The sequence below is a fragment of the Nothobranchius furzeri genome, chromosome 13 (assembly GCF_043380555.1).
Source record: "Nothobranchius furzeri strain GRZ-AD chromosome 13, NfurGRZ-RIMD1, whole genome shotgun sequence".
NCBI lineage: Eukaryota > Metazoa > Chordata > Actinopteri > Cyprinodontiformes > Nothobranchiidae > Nothobranchius > Nothobranchius furzeri.
In genome coordinates, this window is record NC_091753.1 from 61566412 (window position 1) to 61585042 (window position 18631).

General features: G+C 45.5%; 1 protein-coding gene across 3 annotated transcripts in view; it reads left to right on the forward strand.

Annotated features, from left to right (window-relative positions):
- nf1a (neurofibromin 1a) overlaps positions 1-18189 on the forward strand; it is a 226240-nt gene extending 208051 nt beyond the window's left edge. For all 3 annotated transcript variants that reach the window (XM_070543730.1, XM_070543732.1, XM_070543731.1), the window contains 13 exons: positions 3297-3398; positions 4020-4160; positions 4337-4463; positions 4583-4714; positions 4824-4959; positions 5026-5186; positions 5264-5386; positions 5461-5579; positions 5664-5764; positions 6001-6143; positions 6630-6676; positions 8389-8605; positions 15985-18189. In XM_070543730.1, coding sequence (XP_070399831.1) covers positions 3297-3398; positions 4020-4160; positions 4337-4463; positions 4583-4714; positions 4824-4959; positions 5026-5186; positions 5264-5386; positions 5461-5579; positions 5664-5764; positions 6001-6143; positions 6630-6676; positions 8389-8605; positions 15985-16127 — 1692 coding nt within the window. In that variant the 3' untranslated portion in view covers positions 16128-18189. The remainder of the gene's footprint in view (positions 1-3296; positions 3399-4019; positions 4161-4336; positions 4464-4582; positions 4715-4823; positions 4960-5025; positions 5187-5263; positions 5387-5460; positions 5580-5663; positions 5765-6000; positions 6144-6629; positions 6677-8388; positions 8606-15984) is intronic.
- Positions 18190-18631: the final 442 nt, after the last annotated feature.

Below are 18631 nucleotides of genomic sequence, written 5' to 3' on the forward strand. Positions count from 1 at the left end.
GTTTTTCTTTCAATGACATCTCTGCTGTGACCATAAGCACTTCACCTTCATTGTTTCTCACTTTTGCATCAAGGACAGTCTTTAGCCCAGTGGTACGTACTTTGGCAGATAGCGCATTTAGTGCGCTTCCCGTATCTATCTAGGGGATTCGTACCTTGTTGTGGCTGTCGTGTTCCATTCTGTGGTGGACAATTACTCTGTCTGAACTCGTTGGTTGACTTTTGTTCCGTGTAGAAAACCGCACTTTGCGTATCACAGCCGATGCTTGTCCCGATGGATTTCCCTCCAAAACTCCGCTTCAGTGCTGATTTCATTGATGAAAATGTCAGATCCGTGCACGCCGTAAGTGCTAGCTGTCTGTTCTTCTCCTCGAGACGGGCTGTGTCCAGGAGCTTGAACGCTACTACAGCATCAGGTAGAGTCATATCATACTTTTTTATACGGTTGTACCTTTGTTCATACTCTATAATGTAGTCCGCCATTGACATTGCACTGTCTTTAGATATCGAGTCAAAGTGAGAATATGCTTCATAAGCTCAATCTTTTTCTTCTCTCAGGAAAACTGTGTCCAATTTTGTAAGCAAGGTTTCCATACCGTCATATTTGTTAAGATCCACTGCGGATATCTCTAAAGCAGTCTCTCTGGCTCGTTCTTCGAGCCCCAGGGCCACCGCAAGCGCTTGTTTCTTCTTTTCCAGATCCGTAACAAGTCTCCACATACTAACTTCATTTTTCCAGCATTCATAAAGCCTGGTTTCATCGAGTTTAGGCGGCGTTCTATAGTCGGAAACCATCCTCTGCTACCATGTAAAGTTTAACAACCCACATGTTTATTTTTCAGTGCCGCCGTTTATTGCCATCCAGAACTCTCTCTCCTTCCGCCTTCCCGCTTCTCCCAGGTCCTCGCTATAGAACCAAAAACAAATCTCGCAATAGAACAAGAAATGAGAAACTCCCTGAATGTATACATTTACAGTGAGTTAACACTGGGGAAGAGATTCTGTGGTGACGCAGGGATTTGTTGTTATTTTAATTATAAATGTTTCCAAGTTGATACATTTCAAAGTAATTGACATAGTTGAAACTCACATAATTACTTTTCATTTAAACGGAAGAACAATAAATGTGTGATTCAGGGCGTGAGGCAAAGCGATTTAGAGCATAATTTTATAGCTCTGTTGTCTTGTAAAATCTTTTTTTTCTTTGGTCCAGAAACCCATGAGCCAACAGTAATGGGGGTAGACTTAGACTCTCTGTACTCAATTCCACCAGTAGGGGGCAGTAACAACACATAGAAATTGAATTGGAAATCCTGTATAAAACTTAATACCGTAAATCCTCTAATGCAGGCCGGTATTCAATTAAAGGTCGGTCTCCAATTTTGGCCGGTGTCGGAGTCAGCAGAGGTAAATAATGGCCGGTCTCCAATTTTGGCCGGGTGGAATGTGATAACAAGCAAGTATGAGCGTCCCAGCGCCAGGGATACAGTCCCCAAATCAACCAGTAGGAGGCAGTAGAGGTTCACGCAGACCTTTATTAGGCTTTTTCTTCAACGCTTTGTAACGCTACAGACACGATCCTCTATCACGCTCCTACCACACAGAGTCACGGTGTCAGTTAACCATGCTAATTCAACCCGCTCCACAGAACACACATCACCTTCCCTGTGGCTTACATAACACTCACACAACACGCAAATCAGCACATAGGAACTAGCAGAACGATAGGAAACACATATAACACAATACCCAGAATGCACCTGGCTTACAACCCCAGCCAGGTCATTACACTATCAAGTTCAAAGAGAACGTGCTGATTATGCTGCAGAACACTCTGGAGAGCAGCAGTAGGGGGTGTATGAACTAGTCAACTTCACTATAGTGACTTTTTATGCCTGTCATCGACTAGTTGCTGTCACGTGATAATGACCGGCAAGATGCAGCCCTCGGAAAAGACAGCAGCCTGCTGTCAGCAGGTGACAAGCTCCTGCGCTCGGGGGGGGGGGCAACGCGCTGTGCCAGACCGTCGGTACTGACACGCGATCGTTCATGTCGGTTCATTTCCTTTAATGTTTTCTGTCTTTTATTTGCGCCTGATGTGTTTCGCTGCTGTGGAGCGGGGCGCTTCACCTTGTCCTCCGACGCACAGATCACTGATGCGGCCTCCAAGCAGGGAGCGCTCCGCGGTTTTTGCGGTCGGTAGATCTTTTAGAACTGCAGTTCAAAGGTAACTCATGAGGTGAATATATATGAACCCAGGTAGCAGTTTCTCTTTAGGATTGAGAGGAGATGCAGGAAGATAATCAACAGGCAGGACAGAAAAATAGTCAAATAAAAACAAGTTAGTTTTTGTACCTGCTGGTTGCAACAAACAGACACCATTGAAGGTCATCAGAAGTGAGGAACAGAAAATGAAATCATTATTTTAATGTTTAGAGCAGCAGGAACTCCGAGAGGCTGCAGGCGCATCAGTGAGTTTGCTGCTGCTGCGCAGGGGGAGGGGGGGGAGGGCTGAAGCATGGGGAGGGGGGGAGGGCTGAAGCATGGGGAGGGGGAGAGGGCTGAAGCAGAAACTACCGTTGTTAAAAGAAATGTGTTTTACTTTGAAAATGTGGGCGCAATTTTAATTGTCAAAAACTCCAGCGAACCATTAGTTCATTTTGCTCAAATAGAAATAGAGGCCTGCCTCTAATTCTGGTCCTCCTTCCAATAAAGGCCTGGAGCTTGGTGAGCTTGAGTCAAATACAGGCCCGGGCCTGTATTAGAGGATTTACGGTAATCATATAAAAATGAGAAGAAATAAAGACATTTTACTGCAACAGGGTAGGGATGATTTTAGCTCCATCTATATGAAGCAACAGTGAGTGTGGATAGCGGCGGGGGGGTGGGATCCAGCACCTTCTAGCATGCTAGCTGTTTTCTGTATCGGGGCACTGTCGCTCCTGCCCTGGAGGCATTAGATTCAGAAATGCTGATTGGCCCAAACTTCTCCAGTTCTCCTTAGCAACCAAACGTGATTGGCTGTTTAGCTGCAGTTCAGGGGCGCTTTTCCCAGCTCCCCACAAATAATACTGGTGTCTGTTGTCAATTTTATTTTTCACTTTTTGATTCTCTTCTACCTACATGTCAGGGAGGGCGACTCTCCAGCCCTCCTTTGGACGGGCTGCAAATGACTGACACACACACACACACACTCACCTTTTTCAGCAACTTGTTATTAAAGATGGTTACAGGTGGTGTTTTCCTGTCCTCCAGTTCTTTTGTTCACGTTTCCTTTTTCTCTTCCTTCCATCACAGGGTCTGGAGAGCTGTCTGAAGGGACCAGACAATTACAACAGCCAAGTATTAATAGAGGCCACAGTCATTGCTCTGACCAAGCTGCAGCCTCTTCTCAGCAAGGTACAAACTGCTGCATCTAATCCTAGGCGCGGTGATAAAACCGGGATGTGCCTTCACACTTCTGAGCGAGACAGTTAGAACGAATATAACCACTTTGACGCTGCCATTCAGAGTTTTCCCCCTTTTTGGGAATTCTTTATATTTTACTAACCCGTAACAGAGTCTTACCTTGAACCCCATGCAATTTGAACTGAGCGCCGCTCAGCATTAGCCAACAATGTTGGACATCCACGTGCAGATGTAGAACAGACGTGGGACCTACCTAGACTGATGCAGAGTTGGTGACTTTCCTCGTGGACATGTAAATCTTTAAAATATATACATATATGAATAATTGGCACCCTGAGAATAATAATTGTAAGACAGTTTGTTTTAGCTTTGTTGGCCGCCTACAGGTGCACGTTCATGAACGAGAGTCGTTGATTTTGGTCATAAATACTGAAGCGGTGAGAATGGCTAGAGGTGCTATACAGTTTTCAGCCTCTAGATGGTGCTGTTATTAGAAAACCAAAAGACATCTGCTTTAAGCTGAGAATCCATCACTCGGTTCATCAGGTTTCCAGGTCACACATACCTTACGTACGCTGTGTGGTAGTGAGGAGTAATTGTGTGTGGTTGCAGGACTCCCCCATGCACAAAGCTTTGTTCTGGGTTGCTGTTGCTGTGCTGCAGCTGGATGAAGTCAGCCTGTACTCTGCAGGAACAGCTCTTTTGGAGCAGAACCTCCACACGCTCGACACAATGCGTGTCTTCAATGACAAGGTAGAGTCCACACGAGTCTCTGTTCAGCCATGTGTTCAGCTGTTGGTCATGGCCAATCTGCCTGTGGTTCCTTCAGAGAACAGGTGCATGGACATGCCTCTGGGTCCTCCACCATCGTTACTAAGGAGAGGTTGTGGTCAGATGTTTGTCAACAAATGTAATGTTTTCTCCAACAGAGTCCAGAGCAAGTGTTCATGGAGATCCGGCGTCCTCTGGAGTGGCACTGTAAGCAGATGGATCATTTTGTGGGCCTGAATTTTAATGCCAACTTTAACTTTGCACTAGTGGGACACCTTCTGAAAGGTAAAGTGTGTATTTCAGCTCACTTCCACTGATGTAGAAGTGAGCTGAAATACACAGCTAAATAAATGTTTCCATGCTCACACTGAATCCCCCTGATGGGAGTGTCTCACCTGTCTCAGGTTACAGACACCCATCAACCCACACGGTGGCGAGGACAGTGCGGATCCTCCACACTCTGTTGTCTCTGACCAGTAAGCATCTCAAATGTGACAAGTTTGAGGTGAACACTCAGAGCGTGGCTTATCTGGCAGGTAAGGAGAGCTCAACTATTCCCAGCAGCCACCTGTCCGTTCACCTCTACAGCTAAGAGTTTATAACCCCTGACGGATCAGAGTAACCCTACCAACCTTTTCTCTGCAGCTTTGCTAACCGTGTCTGAGGAAGTCAGAAGTCGCTGCAGCCTCAAACACAGAAAGTCACTGCTCATTTCAGACCTCTCAATGGACCCGGTTCCCATGGAGACCATCTCCAGTCAAATCACTAGTCCCAGCAGCAGGTGAGTCAAGACACCAGATCTTTTTCTGTCCACCTCAGATAAACGATTAAAGTCCATTTCTTTTAGAGCTCTGCAGGAGCCTCAGCCGTGGACGTCGCCTCAGATTTCAGATCGCTACCTTTCCACACATCACTACCCCACAATGGGCCAGATCAGCCCACGAACACGGAAATCCATGAGCCTGGACATGGGCCAGCCCTCACAGGCCAACACCAAAAAGCTCCTGGGTGTGTGCTCCGTCTCTCATGAACAGGAACACCAGTTTGAGCAGAATTAAAGGAGTCCTGTGTTTGTGTTCAACCAGGCACCCGCAAGAGCTTTGATCATCTCATATCAGACTCTAAAGCACCAAAGAGACCAGAGATGGAGTCTGGTATGACCACTCCACCCAAGATGAGACGTGTAGCAGAGAACGACTACGAGATTGGTGAGAATAGTTCGGGCTTCGTGTCTGGTTTTTGGTGCCGAGTCTTAAAAGCTCCCTTCTGTGTTGTTTTGTAGAGACGCAAAGAATCGGAAACTCTCACCTCCGTAAGGTGTCAGTATCGGAGTCCAACGTTCTGCTGGATGAAGAGGTTCTGACTGATCCGAAGGTCCAAGCTCTGTTGCTCACTGTGCTGGTGAGGACCCACAGTTCAGTCCACCAGTGAACCAGCTGGCTGTAGATGCCGTTGACCTGTGATGGTGCTTTCCTCTTCCTGCAGGCGACCCAGGTTAAGTACACCACTGATGACTTTGACCAGAGGATTCTGTATGAGTACTTGGCTGAGGCCAGTGTTGTCTTTCCAAAGGTCTTTCCCGTTGTGTAAGTTAGTCTCACACACACACACACACACACACACACCTCTGCTAACCTTAACACTGGTCTACATGTTCAGTAGCGTTCCTGTTTTACTGGGAATGATCGGAACGTTCGTTTACACCTAAATGTATCTCAGAACTTACTTTGAAAATATCTGGTGTGTGTGTGTGTGTGTGTGTGTGTGTGTGTGTGTGTGTGTGTGTGTGTGTGTGTGTGTGTGTGTGTTTCTTTTTCCTTAGCTACAACCTGTTAGACTCTAAGATCAACACTGTGCTGTCCATGTGCCAAGACACCAACCTCCTGAACCCGGTCCATGGTATTGTCCAGAGTGTGGTGTACCATGAGGAGTCTCCTCCTCAGTACCAGCCTTCATATTTACAAAGTAAGGAGAATACCGTCTCTGTTTAGTAGGGATGTAAGAAAATATCTATATCGCAAAATACCGTGATATTTTTCCCTGCAATATTATCTCGGTATTCAAAAGCTGTTTATCTAATTTTTGGAATAATTTACATGCAAATATTTGTGTATTTCCTTTTCTTTTCGTGCAATTCAAACGCCGGCCACTAGTTGGCAGCAGTGTGCAGTGGGTTTTGTTTTCACCTTTGAAATGTAAATCTCTATTGTGGTTCAGATGCCTCATGTTAAACATGTTAAGTATCAGTTTGGACTGTTTATTGAATTCTCCTATAATACATTCAGTATAAAAGTCGCTGGCTGAATGTACCGCAGTATATCGTGATGTATTTTGTCGTCTCCCCTGTATCGTGCTGCGTGTCGTATCGCCCTAGTTTCACCAGTACACATCCCTAGACCAAAGTAATGTCTGCTGATGTGACTCTGAGGCTGTCTGCTTCTTATTTCACAGGCTTTGGTTTTAATGGACTGTGGAGATTTGCTGGACCTTTTTCTAAGGTAATAATAAAACTCATTCCAATAAAGGTCTCATTAACTTGTTATTTTAATTTATCTGCCGTGGTCTCTAGTATTGATGAATGCCTTGTGAGTCATTTTGTGTAGATGAGTGCGCTGGCACTCCTGTTTCAGAGCTTTTATTTTGTCAGATCAGGCGGAAAAAGGACCAGATTTGGAGACTTGCTAATATTTATGATATGCAAAAGTATTGTCTCAAGGCCTTGAATACTAATTTCCCCTGTGAGTTAGAAGAAGGTTGTGCTGCTATTAGCCAATCAGGTTTGAGATATAAGCATCCTATAGACATGAGTGAGTAAGACCCGTAATACACACACACACACACACACACACCACAGAGAATGACTCGAGCCATTCAACCATACTATGTTTTATTGAGTAGAACCAGACATGCTGAGTTCTAGAGCAGGTAGTTTTGCTGTGGGGTTGTTTTCATCTGATGAAAGAAAGGAAGAAAACTATCTTTAGCGTCTCTCAAGATAAAAATCATGAGTTGCTTCACAAAACAAAACAAAATTAAAGTATAAAAAATACTTTTAAGAATCATTAAAATATGTTTAAAATGAGAAAATTTTGAATTAAAAAAAATGTAAGGAAAGGGAGAGAGAAAATTAATAGGAAAGAGGGAAATCAGTGGATGCTGGGAAAGGCGAAATAAGGAGAGGTTGGTGATGAAGTCACAGCAAAGCTTGAACAGGTGAGTTTAAAGGAGACCACTGAGTCCACTGATCTCAGGCTCAGGGGGAGAGAGGTCCAGAGTCTGGGGGTCACAGCAGCAGATGATCTGTCACCTTTGACCTTTAGCCTGGTGCTGCACAACCAGTAGGCTTTGGTCACTGGACCTCAGGGACCTGCTGGGGGTGTAGGGACTAAGAAGATCACCAATGTAAGATGGTGCTTGTCCATGTAAGGCCCTATAGACCAGAACCAGGATCTTGACATGAACCCTGAAGTTGACTGGCAGCCAGTGAAGCTGGAGGAGAAGCGGGGTGATGTGGGTGTGTTTGGAGGACTTGGTCAGAAGCCGAGCACAGGCGTTCTGAACCACCTGTAGACGGTTCAGGGAGGTTCTGCTCAGACACGTGAAAAGAGAGTTACAGTAGTCTAAGCGTGAGGAGATGAAGGTGTGGACAACTGTCTCAAGTTCAGAGCGGGACAGAATGGGACTCAGCTTAGCAACGTTCCTGAGATGGAAGAAGGAAGAGCCAACAAGAGAACTGACATGAGAATCCAGGGTGAGAGCTGGGTCAAAGGTCACGCCAAGATTCCTGACAGAAGGTTTGGTGTGCGAAGCAAGCTGACCAAGAGAGTCTCTGACTTTGGGAACCAGCTTGTCTGGGGCACAGATGAGGATCTCAGTCTTATCTTCATTCAGCTGAAGAAAGCTCCCACCATCCAGGTTCTGATAGAGTCTAAGCAGGTGTGTAACAGCTGCAGCTTAGACATCTCATGGGGCTTAAAGGAGATGTACACTTGGATGTCATCTGCATAAAGATGGTAGGAGATTCCTTTAATGGAGCTCAGGATGTGCTGAAGAGGAAGCAGATAGAGGAGGAAGAGCAGAGGCCCCAGCACAGAACCTTGTGGGACACCATGGGTGAGGAAGGTGGTAGAGGACTCGGAAGAGTCTGGTTGTGGTGCTAATGAGTATGTTGCTCCCTGCAGCATTGACCTTGTGTTTTCTAACCTCACAGCAAACACAGATCCCAGACTATGCCGAGTTGATTGTCAAGTTTCTGGAGGCCCTAATTGACAGTTACCTCCCAACGGCCGATGAGGAGCGAGGGGAGGAGCAGCTCCGGACTCCCACCTCCCCGTACCCCCCCACCAGCCAGAGCCAGCTGAGCATCACTGCCAACCTCAACCTGTCAAACTCCATGACTTCACTGGCCACCTCGCAGCACTCACCAGGTGTGTGTAGCACACGCACGCACACACACACACACACACACACACACACACACATATGCAATATTCTTATTGTTGAAAATAAAACATAAATAAGACACAGGGTTCATACAGGTGCTTGCAATCCTAGAAAAGGCTTGAATTTCTATAACGTGTTTTCAAGGGAGGGTTGGAGTCAAATATTTCTGTAAAGGATGGTAACCGTCAGAAATTTAGGGTGAGCAAGATTTTTAAAATAGCCTTCAAAGAGCTGCAGAAGAAGGAAATACTCAACCTTAGACAGATTTATAAATGTAAAATGTTATGTTGATATTTAATTTGTCCCTTCTTTGTGGAATATTACAAGAAAATATTCATCATTATGTTCTGATCACATTATTTTACCCCCGGTCTGTCGTGTGATTTTAATACCGAGTCCCAATCCAGTACTTCAGCAACGCATTACATTAAGAAAAAAGCTGAAAACATCAAAGTTGTCTGTTAAGGTATTTTTATTATTTATTTGTTTAGTAACTTTATCTTTCGACACTAAACGGCTACAGAACTTGTCTTTTAAAAGGGCTGAACTTCCTGTTTTCATCATTTCCTCAGTTTAGCTGCCAAAAACATCTCTCAGTTAAGAAGATTGATAAGAAACGGTTAGTGTTTAAAATATGTTTAATAATGGCCTGTTTTCTCATAACTCAAATTGTTTAAAAAGTGTGTGGCTGTGTTACGTGAGAAACATTACCATGAGTGCACCCATGCTGCGGCTGCTAGGCTCTCTCTCCTTTGCACAGCACCTGTAGTGCTGGATGTGTAAAATAGTGACGAGAAAGCAGCTCGTACCGCCGCTCCCGGGGACTGCAAAACTGTTCGCTGCCACAGAGTCATCCATTCATCCATTTATCTGGAGTCGGGTGTTAACTTTCTAGCTGAGAGACATAGTCCCTCCAGCGTGTCCTGGGTTTTCCATTTGGTCTCCACCCAGTTAGACGTGCCCGGAAAACCTCACCAGGGAGGCGTCCAGGAGGCATCCTGACCAGGTGCCCGAGACACCTCAACTGGCTCCCTTCGATGTGGAGGAGCAGCGTGTCTACTCCGAGTCTTTAAGGGAAAGCCCAGCCACCCTGCAGAGAAAACTCATTTTGGCCGTGATCTCGTTCTTTTGGTCACTACCCAAAGCTCGTGACCACAGGTGAGGGTTGGAACGTAGATCAGCTGGTAAATCGAGAGGTTTGCCTTCCAGCTCAACTCTCTTTTCCGCCTATCAATCTCGCGTTCCATTTTTCCCCACTCGTGAACTAGACCCCAAGATACTTAAACTCCTCCACTTGAGGCAGAACCTTGTCCTGACCTGGAGAAGGCTTTCTACCCTTTTCTGATTCAAGACCATGGTCTCAGATTTAGAGGAGCTGATTGTCATCCACCTTCTGACGAAGCCAAAAGGACCACATCATCTGCAAAAGGCATAGACCTGATCAGGGGCGGATTAAGGACTGAAGAAGATCCGGGGCTTAACACGCGCGCGCGCACACACACGTGACACGCACTAGTCAACATCATATATATATATATCTTGTACCACATAATTTTTAATCTGAAGCTACATATGAAGCATATTCAGGGCAGAGTATAGTTCCTGTTAGTGTTTAGTGTGAGATGATAGTAAATATTCCCGCTCTTTCTCCAACAACTTTACCTGATAAGCTAACTTTAGGCAAACCAGCAGCACAACAAATATTTTCAAATAAGACTCACAAACCTGAGTCAGCACCAGTCTCATCAAAGCTGGGGTTCTGTCGCCGTACTTTTGGTCTAAAAAACGTCCTTATGTCCATCTTCACTCATGCGTTTCAGGCAGAGAGTGTAGAAGAAGCCGGCTGCTGAAGGGCTTCTTCTTCAGTGGTGGAGGCTCAGGCAGGCTGTATACAAACTACTGCCAGCTGCGCCCTCTCTGTTGGACTTTGGTACTGCATGTTACTTCCGCGATTTAGATCCGGGGCTTTTCATTAAACATTCGGGGCTTCAGCCCAAGTAGCCGGGCCTAACGCCGCCCCTGGACCTGATTCTTAGGCCACCAAAATATACCCCCTCAACACCTTGCCTGCGCCTAGAAATTCTGTCCATATAAGTTATGAGCAGAGCGTACAGAAGTCTTGCTCCATGGTCTCAGCAAACTCCTCCCATGTCCGGGTTTTTGCCTCCACAACCACCCGAGCTGCATTCTGCTTGGACTGCTGGTACCCATCAGCTGTCTCTGGAGTCCCACAGGCCAAAAAGACCCGCTAGGACTCTTTCTTCAGCTTGACAGCATCTCTACCCGCCGGTGTCCACCGGCAGGTTCGGGGGTGGCCACCACGATAGCCACAAACAACCCTGTGGCCACAGCTCCAGTCAACTGCCTCGACAATGGAAGCGCGGAACTTGGCCCACTCAGACCCAGTGTCGCTCACTTTTCTCGGGACGTGTTCGAAATTCTGTTGGAGGTGGGAATTGAAGCTTCTTCTGACAGGAGACTCAGCCAGACGTTCCCAGCAGACAATCACAATACATTTAGGCCTGCCACCTCCTTCCTCCCCCACCATTGATGCCAACTTACCACCAGATAGTGGTCATTTGACAGCTCTGCCCCTCTCTTCACCCGAGTTTCCAAGACATGCGGCCGCAGATCTGATGAAATGACAACAAAGTCAATCATTGAACTGCGGCCTAAGGTATCCTTGTGCCAAGAGCACAAATGGACACCTTTATGCTTGAACATGGTGTTTGTTATGGGGAATCTATGATGTGCACAGAAGTCCAGTTACAAAACACTGCTCAGATTCAGATCAGGGGGGCTTTACTCCCAACCACACCTCTCCAGGTCTCACTGCTGTTGCCCACATGAGCGGTAAAGTCCCCCAGCAGAACAAAGGAGTCACTTGAAGGAGCGCTCTCCAGCACCCTCTCCATGGACTTCAAAAAGGGTGGGTGGTCTGAGCTGCAGTTTGGTGCATGAGCACAAACCACAATAAGGACCTGTCCCCCCAGATGTAGACAGAGGGAGGCTACCCTCTCATTCACTGGAGTAAACCCCAACATACAGGCACTAAGATGGGGGGTATCAAGTATGCCCATCCCTGCATGGCGCCTCTCAGTGGGAGCAACTCCAGAGTGGTAGAAAGTCCAACTCCTCTCAAGGAAACTGGTTCCGGAACCAGAGTCCTGCGTTGAAGTGGGTCCAACTATATCTAGCTGGAACCTCTCACCTCACACATTGATGGCATTCCACATACCAAGAGCTAGCTTTTGTAGCTGATCAACAAGACCGCCAAGGTCGCAGCCTTCAGCTACCACCCAATGCACAATGTAACTGACCCCTTTGGCCCCTCCCACGAGTGGTGAGCTCATGGAAAGGGGAGCCCACGTCTCCTCCTTGAGCTGTGCCTGGCTGAACTCAATAGGTAAAAGCCCGGCCACCAGGCACTTTCCAACATGCCCCAACACCAGGCCTGGCTCCAGAGGGCAGCCCCAGTGACTTGTGTCTGAACGAGGAAACGCTGTTTTCACTGATGTTTTTCTTCATGAGGGGTCTTCGGGCTGCACTTTCTCTGATCCCTCACCTAGGACCTGTTTGCCATGGGTGAACCTACCAGAGGCATAAAGCCTCAGACAACTTAGCTCCTAGGATGATTGAGACACTCACACCCCTCCACCACGGTAGGGTGGCGTCCCAGGGAGAGTCTTCCAGTGTGATTAATATTCTGCTATCGTGACTGTTTTTGCTGTTCATAGGCAATTTGTCTTTGTTTGTAGTGTATTTCTTTAGTGCATCTTTGGTTTTAAGGTGACGGACTAGAACTAAAAGCAGAGCAGTTAGAATTAAAACTAAGCCATTGTCATTTAGTTTGAAGAGCTCTGTCCGAGGATAAATGTAAAAGGCCAAGTTCATTGCTTTATAAAGTTAAATCCAATCTTTTTCACCTGATTCCAAAAGTTTTAAATCACAATATCAGGCCCACAGGGTTACCCTGGCTCAGACTGAGGCAGCGGTGGTACCATCCTGACCGTGCGCCAGCACATGCGTACTCTGTGCATTCAACTGCCGCACTTTCTTAAAGGCTAAATATTATAAAAGGTTCAATAATATGCATCAGATCGGTGTTTAGTTCCTTTTTCCCGTCTGATATTTATGGTTAAAATATTTTTATATATTTGACCTACATCTCAGTAACATTTTAGGTTTGTATTAATAACTCATCTTAGTCAAAATAACACATAAATATGTCCAGTAAAATATAATGCATTCCATTAACATGCATTTGTGTTGGAAATGGTAATAACATTTAATTTCTGCTGTTAATGGTGGCATGTCTATAATGTACGGGTTAGGGTTGGGGGGGTTCCCTTTTGCCTTGGCCCCCAGAATGTCTTGAAACGGCCCTGGGTGTGTGACTGAGTGTTGAAGGTGATCTGAACTGTATCAGATGTATAATTATTACATGTGTGTAACTTATTGTTTTATACAGGTAGAAACGTGTAGTGGAGATAAATCTACCTACATTTGACTTTGTTTTCTTGTTTTTATTGAACTATTTCCTGTCCTGTCTGTCTCTCATCTTCCTGCATCTCCTCTAAACTCTCCAGAAAATCTGCTGCCTGGATTCTTACTTTTTCACCTCATCAGTTACTTCTGAGCAGATCAAAGATCTCCTGACTGCAAGGCGGAGTCGATGCTGCGTCAGTGAGGTGACATCACCGCAGCACACGATGAGCGGAGCGTCAGGAACGATTAAAAGACCAGAGGATATAAATAGATATGAATGATCATGTGTTAATAATAATTTTTTGTTGCGCCACCTTGAGAATGTATCGTGCGCCGGACGCAGCGGGCGCACCAACGAGTCCTCTCTGCTCAACAGCATCCCGCTGCGCAGAGAGTCCATAAATATTGTAATATAGGCAGAAACTGGAAGTTTCCCTGACAGATATCTATCGCCATAACTCGATCCCTGCTCCTGGATGAAAAACCAGACATTTTGATCCATGTAGGAAACCCCCCGGACGCCCGGACAGAGCGTGAGAAGTAGACATGTCTGGGGGAAAGAGGTTGGTCAGCCTACAATAGCACCAACCACAGATATGTACCACCTAGCGAGAAAAGCTATTTTTGGTCTTTTTCTGCTGCAGTTTTACTGCTTTTCGGTGCACCGCTGCTGATACAGCGCCCCTCTAGTGGTGTAACACTGCTACTGCAGTTAAAATAACATCCATACAGCTGGGGACAGAGTGAAATCAGGCTGGGGCGCCACAGAAATAGCTGCAGGCGGCCACCATGCACATTTGAAAAACCCTGGGCCCATTTTCCAATCCTATAATTGGATAGGATCATCCCTTTTAATAACTAATAAATGTGAGGTGAGGTAAAACTGTCCTTTTGAGTAGAGCTGAGGAAAATAATCAAATAATAGATGCATCAGGATGCGGACATAAACGATTCTGCATCGTAGAAGAGTACGCCATAATCGATTATAGTGGAATGTAGCTTTGTTTTTAACGGCGGCACCAGCGCAGCATCCAAATATGTCAGTGTGAGCGTCCTCCACATTTACCTCCACCTTAATGTGGTTCTGCAGGGCTGAGCGCTAGAGTTGTAACCTGAGACTGAACCAGAACCGAATCAGCCCGACCGGTTCTGTTGGATTTGGGCTGTGAATTATGTTAATTGAGCGGGTTGTCACGCGGCGCGCTCTGCTCGCTCTATCAGAGAGAGAGAGAGATCAGAGGACGCTCCTCCAAACCGATGCTCCAAACACGCATTATTATTTTCATAATTTAATTATTATTTCTCCTGGAAGCGCTCAGTCAGACCGAGTGTTGTGATGTCGGGAGATCCGGTCTTGGGGAGGGGGCGGGGTCAGTGACGGCGGCTGCAGCGTAATCGTCTGTCTCTTTTATTTAGGGAGACGGAGAAGTTAAAAGGAGAGAGAAATAGAAGATAGAAGTTCTTGTTCCACTTTATTCTTTTGTGTCATGATGATAAACTGATGTTAAATTCAGCTTAAAGAGAAGCTGGGAGGAAGCTTTGGTTCATCTTAAGTTACAGGAGGTCTCGTCTCCTATCTGCTCCTCCAGAGACAGCATGGACATGAGGGTCACATGGTGAGGGTCCCACAGGACAGGTTAGTGGAAAGGTTGGTAGTTAGCTGGTTAGTGAAGGAGATCCATCAGCTGGGTAGTTTAATCCTAATCCAGCCCACAGCCTTCTGCTGGTGTTATTATCAGAAAGAATAAAAGACACATCTTAAATATGATTGGAGTGTAGAATTTGTTTTATGTTTTATTATTTTCAGCATCAAACAGAACTTGATTCATTCTCCAACATTTCAGAAACGAACCGCTGGGTTCAAATAAAATAAACTTAGTCAAACATTTCATTTGGTGTTATTTCTGACACCCTTCAGCTGCAGCATAAATATCTGACTCTAGAGCTGCTCAGAGACATTAAACACTCGTATATGAACCCATTATGTATTTTATTATTACATGATGTGTCCTGTAGGGTTTCAGTACTTTTTTAGATTTAGTGAGTTTTTGCAAAGCGTGTTTTCTCAGCCTGAGGCGTGGTGTTGAACCAGGAAACACATGTTTTACTTTGTTAAATCTTCTTAAATGTTTAAATGTTTTGTCCTAACCTGTTGTGGATGGAGAGATTTTGAGGGATGGCAGCTTGTGTCAATTATGTTTTAGTTAAAAAAATAAATAAAAAGCAATTATCTGACATCTTCTATTTATCGATGAAAACAAATCAATATGAAATAATCGTGATGCATCGGGATACTGAATCGAATTGAATCGTTGACCCAATAACCGTAATCGAATTGAATCGGGAGACAAGTGAAGATTCACACCTCTACGTTTGAGTCCTTATGTATTGTTTTGTCTTTGCCGTATGGTGCTTGGAAAGTTCTGGAATTTGTCAGTGGGAAAAGTGTAAGAACCCTGATGACAAAATGAGAGTTAAGGACAGGATGGGCCATTTATATGGAACGTAAAGTTACGTGAAACCAAGCACACCATTGTTGTTCTTGTGAAATTCCCAATAAGTCTGATGTGTCACATGACCCTCTTCCTACTGTCAAAACAAAAGCTGGATCCAAGATGGCCAACTTCAAAATGGCCGCCATGGTCACCACCCATCTTGAAGAGTTTGTCCCCTCATATATACTGATGTGCCTCAAACAGGACGTTCATGTCACCAACCACTCCCGTTTTACTCAGGTGCATCCGGCCTGTAGGTTACAGAGCAAGCTGCTGGTCTGAGATGACCGTACCACAGGAGCCGCGTGTGTTGGTTGAGGTGTTGATGTTCTCTGCTGCGTTGATATTCACGAGGTTGTGTCCTCTCTGTGCTTCTCCAGGTGTGGATAAAGAGAACATCCAGCTGTCTCCCAGCTCAGCTCTGTCCAGTGGGGGGCGCACTCGCCACGGCTCTGCCAGTCAGGTGCAGAAGCAACGCAGTGCTGGCAGCTTCAAGAGACCCAGTATCAAGAAAATTGTCTGATTCAGCCACTCCTACCCTCGTCCAGAGGAAACCCAACCTGCCAGGTCTCATGCTGCACCCTGCATCCCTTCACCTTTTACTTTCTCGTACCTAGTGGTTGCTTTGAGGTTGCCAGTAGGAGGATTTGTGATCTTGTGTTGAGGAATCTCACCAAGGACGGACACAAACGGAGCTGCTGGAGAAGTTTTTTATCTCTGATTTTAGACGGCACAAGTTGTTGAAGACACGCCAGTGGGTTAGGACCAGGGTCTCTCTCTCTGGACGGTGACTTTGACCTGCTTTGTGTCTTCTGAGAGATGGACAACGTGACAGGACCGAAACTCTAGATCTGCTCGGACACCTCAGCCCCCCCCCCCCGTCCTGTACATATTTGATATAGACAGATGTAAAATATCTAGTCCTTTGTGTTAATTTTGGTGTTGCTGTTTTTTCCATGGTGTGCCTTTGTCAGGGTTTTGGATATGTACAATGTGTAAAGTAAAAGCTGGGAACAACGGACAAGTACTGATGTAGGAGGGGAGTTGTTCATATTATCACAAACATCTACCAGATTCTGTCCTGACCTGCCTCTGACTGTGGTAAACACACAGCTGACTCTATACCCCAATGCCTAAACGTGTTTGTCCTGCCTAAGTAAGTAAATCTTCCTCTGCTCTAAAACTTTATCCTCTCGGATCACGAAACACTAGAGAGCAAATTAATACTGTAAATAGCCACAAGCGTTTGGGTTCTTGTTCTCCTGTGTGTTTTACTCGTGTTTGCATCGATAGGCTAACCGTCACACGAAAAGGTGTAACAGGCAATAATCCTGAACTCCCAGGCTCGTTTCACCGCAGAAACATCTAGAAGTCACCTCAGATCTCCTTCTGAGTTTCACTTCACCGAGTCTTCAAAAATATTTTAGTATTAGTTTCAGCTTCACCCCAGACAACCACGGACCTGAGTTCTGATCACCAACAGAACCTCTTCTTACACGACAGCTAGCGTGCTCCATCATTCTTTCTGCACAGACTACAGATGTTTCCTTCTACACTGCATTGGGCCCATCATATGAATGCAACGGTAGCATGGCCACCCTAAAGTGTAGAAACTGGTCAGATTCTGGATTCCAGCTGTTCTAGTCCAGTCCTAAACATTCCCACAGCTTCACACACAAAGCTACCATTTTTCAGCTAGTTTAATGTGGTGTCATCTGAAGGCGTCACCGCTCCTCACACCTTTAGGCTCTGTTGGGTCGCTTCCGGTGATGAACACGTAGGACTTCACATCATCTCAAAGTGTGTGAGGTCCACAGATGTCAGCAGTCAGAAACCAGTATGGCTGGGATGTTGGGAGGACAGTTTGGGCTGTTTGTATTTCTGTGCTGCTAATGCTGTGTGACGCTAGCAGCTGAAGGTGCTGCTGGGTAGGTCACAGGAGATCAAACTGCTTAAAATGCCTACTTTGGGCTCCAATCATCACCATTTACAGTTTGTTATTGTCAGGATCCTGTGTGCGGACCCACGCTGTCATTTTCCAGATGTGCATCTAAAACAATGAAAATAGGCTTGTAAACCTTTGTCTTCTACTGCACATTTAGTGGTTTTTAAAGTGGGTCTCTGGTGGAATGGGTCTTGAAATGGACCTACTTTGGTTTTAAGAGACTGAGTTAAATGTTAAAACTCCACATCACGTCATCTTAGACTCACACTGTCCTGGATTTCCTGATGTGAGTTAGACTGTAGACCTTTCCAGAACCCCAGAGACAAGTGTTTGAATTGCACTAATTTAAGAACAGTCATTGGTTCATAAAGATGAGAAATCTCAAAATGTGGCATGTTTTATTTGATGTTTATGCAAAATCTTATGTCTGTTGAGTATTAGTCTGAGTTTTGTTTTTAATGCAGTATGTGTGGCAATTGTAAATATTTTGTCTACAATTTGAGATGGTATATTTACTATACTGTACATACCTGTGATATTGTATCATTTTGTTTTTGTAAAGCAGTTAGTTTCTGTATCATAATACATAAATGGAACTATTCCAGTAATAAAATGTTTGGCTCTTCAGCACCTGACCCAACATGCAGTGTTCAGTCCAGATTAATCAAAGTAAGCTTGTGATGACACTGTACCACAGTATAACTGTTTTAAATGCAATGCACTGAGGCAAACACACATCCAGGAGCTCCTCAGGGATGTGTAGTCAGTCCTTCACGTCTCTTACAGGAATTCTACTTTTGGGGTGTGCATGGCAGAGGAATAGCAGGTTTGTGCCCTGCCCAGTCTGTCTCAGTTGTTACATAACCACAAAGCCACTCAAGGCATGCTCAAGCGTGGTCCTTGTGACAATCCTTGACCGCCTCTCCGAATCCTTGGAAGCGTCACTGTCAGGCATGGGAATAAGGGACCCCTGATCATCTGCAGTTGGCCATCTGGCTCCCCATGAGTGATCTTGCAAGATGTTTATGTTTATTTATTTGGCAGACGCTTTTATCCAAAGCGACTTACAATTCATAACCTAT